We start from the raw sequence: 6,000 nt of genomic DNA, 5'->3' as shown, positions 1-6,000 counted from the left end.
GGAGAATTTTGAGCATTACTTTTTACTAGCGTGTGAGACGAGTGCAATTGTGTGGTAGTTCGAGCATTCTTTGGCATTGCCTTTCTTTGGGATTGGAATGCAAACTGACCTTTTCCAGTCCTGTGGCCACGCTGGGTTTTCCAAATTTGCTGGCATATTGAGTGCAGCACTTTCACAGCATCATCTTTCAGGATTTAAAATAGCTCAACTTGAATTCTATCACCTCCTCTAGCTTTGTTCATAGTGATGCTTCCTAAGGCCCACTTGACTTCACATTCCAGGATATCTGGCTCTAGATGAATGATTATACCATCGTGATTATCTGGATTGTGAAGATATTTTTTGGTACAGTTCTCCTGTGTATTCTTGCCACCTCTTCTTAATATCTTCTGCTTCTGTTGGGTCCATGCCATTTCTGTCCTTTATCGAGCCCATCTTTGCATGAAATGTTCCCTTGGCATCTCTAATTTTCTTGAAGAGATCACTAGTCTTTCCCATTCTGTTATTTTCCTCTGTTTCTTTGCATTGATCACTGAGGAAGGGTGTTTTGTAAATCTCTCCTTGCTAGTCTTTGGAACTCTGCATTCAGATGGGAATAATTTTCCTTTTCTCCCTTGCTTTTCGCTTCTCTTCTTTTCACAGCTATTTGTAAGGCCTCCTCAGACAGCCATTTTGCTTTTTTGAGTTTCTTTTCCATAGGGATGGTCTTGATCCCTGTCTCCTGTACAGTGTCACGAACCTCCGTCCATAGTTCACCAGGCACTCTATCTATCAGATCTAGTCCCTTAATTCTATTTCTCACTTCCATTGTATAATCATAAGGGACTTGATTTAGGTCATACCTGAATGGTCTAGTGGTTTCCCCTACTTTCTTCAATTTAAGTCTGAATTTGGGAATAAGGAGTTCATGATCTAAGCCACAGTCAGCTCCTGGTCTTGTTTTTGCTGACTGTATCTGATTATATTTCTTCTCAATTGCTGCTTGTTTTTGGTTAGCTTGGTTTCTGTGCTTTCATTACTAAGTCATCCCTGAATTTTTGGATATAAGTGAAAATTGCCTCTGAGCATGTTTAAGTGTTCTGTTTCATATATATCTTGGAAAACTTCCTCTGAAGTCTTTAGTTTTCCTTCCCTTATGCCAAGTTAATCGTTCTCTAAGCCTGGCACATGCTGTTACTGGAAAGTTTCCCTTCACTATTATCTTGATTTTTTTTTTTTTAATGGAGAGGCAAATCATAATTTATTTTTAAACTGAGGTATAATTAATTTACAATGTCATGTTAGTTTCAAATGTACATCAAAGTGATTCAGTTATATGTTTATGTATTTTTCAGATTCTTTTGTTTTAAATCATTTTGTTTATTTATTTTTGGCTGTGCTGGGTCTTCATTGCTGTGCACGGGCTTTATCTAGTTGTGGAGAGCGGGGGCTGTTTTTCCTTGGGGTATGCTGGTTTCTCTTGTTGTGGAGCAGGGGTTCTAGGTGCGTGGGCTTTGGTAGCTGTGGCTCTGGGGCTCTCGAGTGCAGGCTCAATAGCTGTGGTGCACGGGCTTAGTTTCTCCATGGTAGGATCTTCCTGGACCAGGGATTGAACTAGTGTCCCTTGCATTGCCAGGTGGATTCTTACCCACTGTGCCACCAGAAAAGTCCCTTTTTCAGATTCTTTACCTTGAGATTTATTTATTCTTTTTTATTTTTTAAAGCCAAATATAAATATTTATTAAGCAACCGACCGCAAGGCATGGACGTTCAAATCACACAACTGTAGAGATTTTTTTTCATTCTTTTCTCCTATGTTGAATTTCCGATTTCTAGGATTTTACATTTTTATCTTCGTTTAGACCCTTACTTTGGTAGAGCAGCTACTTCAGGGGTTTTCAGAGAAAGATAACTAGGACTTCAGTTATATGAAAATGTCTGTATTCTACCCTCACATTTCATTGATTGTTTTGCTGGGTATAGATTTTTTTTCCTGCTTGGCATGTGGGATCTTAGTTCTCCAACCAGGGATCAAATCTGCAACCCCCTGCAGTGGAAGCACAGTCTTAAGCACTGGACAGTCAGGGAAGGTGTGTTATAGATTTTTAGAATAGATTTTTCCTTCAAAAGTCTAAAGACATTTTTCTATCTTCCAGCATCTGTGGTGCTGTTGAGAAGTTTCACGACACTCTGGTCCTGTTTCTTTGTGATCACTTCTTTTTCTCTCTGGAACTTTAAGGCTTATCTCTTTATCTTGGTGTTCATGATGTGTTTTGGTCAGCTAAATCCTCTGAGAGGATTTGCTTCTATCACATACTTGGAATATATAACCAGTCTGGGATTAATCAGAACTGAACTCTTGGCTAGAGGCCTATCAGACTATCTAGGTAGTCTGAATTTGGGTTGCAAACCTGGGTGAAGGCTGAACTATGGTTCCACATACTCAGTGGCAATCTGTCCCCTCTCTACTTTTGTCAAAATCTGAAATAGTTAATTTGCCTGGAGGTCCGTTGGTGGTAGTATGGGCATTTATTTACACTGAAGGATTAGCACTTTGAAATTCCAGAACTTTGGTCAGAGGAGAATCTGCTATTAGATTTCCCACCCTGGACTCACGCTGGGCTTTGTTCTCTGTGACCACTCTCTGAAATGTGGTGGAAATCAGAGTCTGCACTCAGCTGATCTGACATGTTCTCAGTGGACGCCTTACCTTCCTAGGATCCTGTCTTCACTCAAGGCCTGCCCTGAGGCTTCTTCTTAATCTGATGTTTTAAAGATGATTTTTAAAAATTACATATTGTCTAGAAGTTTGAGTTATTTCTACCAGTACAGATACTTATCATATTCTTGGAAATGGGAATCTATATTACCTTTTTAAAAAAATTAAAAAAGTTTTTTTGTAACAGTTGCTTTCCAATGTTGTGTTAGTTTCTGCTGTGCAGCAAAGTGAATCAGCCACACATATACATATATTAATACCTCCTCTTTTTTGGATTTCCTTCCTATTTAGGTCAACACAGAGCACTGAGTAGAGTTCCCTGTGCAATACAGTCATCAATGCTATTAGTTACCTATTTTATACATAGTAGGGTATGTATGCCAATCCCAATTACCCAATCCACCCCACCCCACACCCTACTTGATATCATCCTTTTAAACCACAATTTCCTCATTTGAAAAATGGGGATGACAGTAGTATCTGAAAGTGAAAAGTCACTCAGCTTGTCTGTCTCTTTGTGACCCCATGGACTGTAGCCCACTGGGCTCCTCTTCCATGAAATTCTCCAGGCAAGAATACTAGAATGGGTAGCCATTCCCTTCTCCAGGGGATCTTCCTGACCCAGGGATCAAACCCAGGTCTTCTGCATTGCGGGAGCTGGGATTGCAGGTTCTGAGCCACCAGGGAAGCCCAGTAGTATTTGAGGAATTGATGAGATTGCTAATAAGTGTAAAGCTCTTAACTGGCTCCTCAATTAATGTTGACTCTATTTTTTTTTAAGTGGCATTCTTGAAGTCTGAACATAACTGCCCTTCCTTGCTACATCTTTATAGGTGTTTGGTACACTAATGCCAGTGGGTGATATGAATAATCTGAGGTCTTATTAGGCTGTATATTTATGATATCCATTCTAAAAATTTTCATTTTACATGAGAACCAAGTGATAAAACATGATTAGTAGCCTAGATTTTAACTGAGAACATGAGATTTATTGAAGTAGAATCCCCAATATGTACATTTCTTGAGACAAAAAAATTAGAAAATATCCCCTCCCACTTAAACAAATAAGACTCTAAATGGATAGAAATGGATGTCTTCTCTTACAACAAAGTAGGCTATATATATATTTTTTTAACCATTTTTTTTTAATTGCCACAGAGAGTGGGATTGCATGAGAAGGATTTTAAAGTCCACAGTAGGTTCCCTCTCAGCAGTTGCCCTTCTCTATAACAATATACACCCACTTCCAAATGAATCTTGCACAGAATCAGCTCTTTCTGGTGATTGACCTGCCCCTTGGGGTGTCTCAGGGGCACTTCTTTAGTAGGTGCATTGTGATATTCTTCACAGCCAGCATGGTCTCTGTACAGGTGGGTTTGATGAGTGTCTCAGGGAGTAAAAAGCCAAAATGCCCAGTGTCACGTAGTTCAAAAGCAAATGTGTAGGGTATTCCATTTTTGTAGGCCCAATCCATTGAGCTACCAGAACTCACATCTAAAAGTTAAAAAAAAACAAAAACAACAAAAAAGGTCAACTTCACTAGAGTATGTAATTTTCAAAATGTATACATAGTACTTGCTTACTAAGCTATACTAAATCTTTCCAATTAAATACCCTTTCAACAGGAGCAATTTAACCAGAGTTCCTTAACACTGAGCTCATGGAACTTATAAATCATACCTGCTATCATCATAAATCATACCTGCTATCATCATAAATCATCTTAGCCACTTTCAGTCTGGTTCTTGCCTCTGACATTTATGAAAACTTTGCTCTTGGAGGATCTAGTCTATGTAGTGATGCTTTTCCAGTATAATGACCTCAATTTCTCATCCTCAACTTCAATATCATTTCTCTCCACCCTCACTTCATTCACCAAGAAACATACCCATATTGCGGGCTTTTTTCTTTTCTTCCAAGGTCTAGAATATTGAAATTCTGATCTCAGAAAACTCATTTCTTCTATATCCCCTATGTTTTTCACTCCTGATGAACTTGTTCTTTGTCTTTAATTATTACAGTTTCTAAGACTGCCCACAGGCTTCTTAGAATTTCATGGAACTCTCTAACTGACTATGAATTACACCACTAAATTTCTCGCTAGACCCTTCTTTTCTAGCCCTTTTCTGCTTTTGATTTACTAATTCTCAGTTCCGAAGTCCAGTTTCTCCATTTTCGATCTCAACAGGTAGATGGAGAAAATCTGTTGTAAATTCATTCATTCTGCAGTCTTTCTCCATTACCAGTGGTAGCATAGGTGCCTTTTTCTAGACCTTCACTTACATACCCTTTGTCATCCTCTTCTGGTCCTGCCCCTTACTTTATCACTGTTTCCACTCTCATCATGGGTAGTTAACCCAGCACCTCCTCTGCTTCCATCCCACTCTTCACCTTTCTCCTAGCTCAGGAAGAAATGCTGCTTGTCTTTTACACGTGACATTGTCTGATACTATTTTTTGTTGCCTTCTCTGGTAGCTAGAGGGTCCCTTCTCCAGGACCTTGTTTTGCTAATAGACCACCCTTTCTCTTGCATCCTCACTGACCAAAATGTCCCAGCCCTATTTCCCTGGAGCACTTCCTTCTCAAGATCCCTATTATATATTATCTTCTTTTTCTTCTTTCTTTTGCTTTAGCTCTCAAAAGATAATCTATATATGTTGCTTCTACATCCTCAACCACTTTCAATCTGGTTCTTGCGTCTACCAGACTATGAACCCTTTTTTCTTAAAGGTCACCTATGACAGTGGGTCTAATCTCCTTTTTTGTATTTTCCTTGCTCAGATCACACTTTTAGCCTCTCAGCAGCATTTAACCTAGCTGATAATCCATTCTGGAAACTCTCTCCTTCTGGGTTCTGTGACCTTACACACTCCAGCTTTCCAGCACAGAACTGAAAGCCCACACTGTGGGCTTGGACTGTATCCAACTACAGCACCTTCTGGGGCTCTCTGTGCCTCTGTCTTCCTTTTGAAAAAGGGATCATAGTACCTACTGCATAGAGTTGTTGTGAAAATTAAAGTAATCAGGATGCATTTGGTGTTACTGTTTAGTACCTTTAACCCCGAAAGTGCCTAGTATGCAGTTTTTAGCATAACATGCTTTTAATAATTAACTCATAAATGAATAAATTTTCATAGAAGAATCTTTGTATACTTATTTCTGAAGTTTATATGATCCAGCCTAATATAACACCATTATTTAAAAATTTTCCCTTTCAAATGCTACCACTTTTTGATGCCATTTTTGCTAGGACAGAATTACATGACAATAACAATCAAATGACTCTGCTGTTTCCCAGGACC

General features: G+C 39.0%; 1 protein-coding gene across 1 annotated transcript in view; it reads right to left on the bottom strand.

The window, feature by feature from the left end:
* Window positions 3,669-6,000, bottom strand: part of CPA6 (carboxypeptidase A6) — a 299,402-nt gene continuing 297,070 nt past the window's right edge. Inside the window, exon 11 of the mRNA XM_005689041.2 lies at window positions 3,669-4,192. Within this exon, the coding sequence (XP_005689098.2) occupies window positions 4,005-4,192 (188 nt within the window). The 3' untranslated portion in view covers window positions 3,669-4,004. The remainder of the gene's footprint in view (window positions 4,193-6,000) is intronic.

Source organism: Capra hircus, chromosome 14 (assembly GCF_001704415.2).
Source record: "Capra hircus breed San Clemente chromosome 14, ASM170441v1, whole genome shotgun sequence".
NCBI lineage: Eukaryota > Metazoa > Chordata > Mammalia > Artiodactyla > Bovidae > Capra > Capra hircus.
This window is presented reverse-complemented; position numbering and strand designations above follow the sequence as displayed.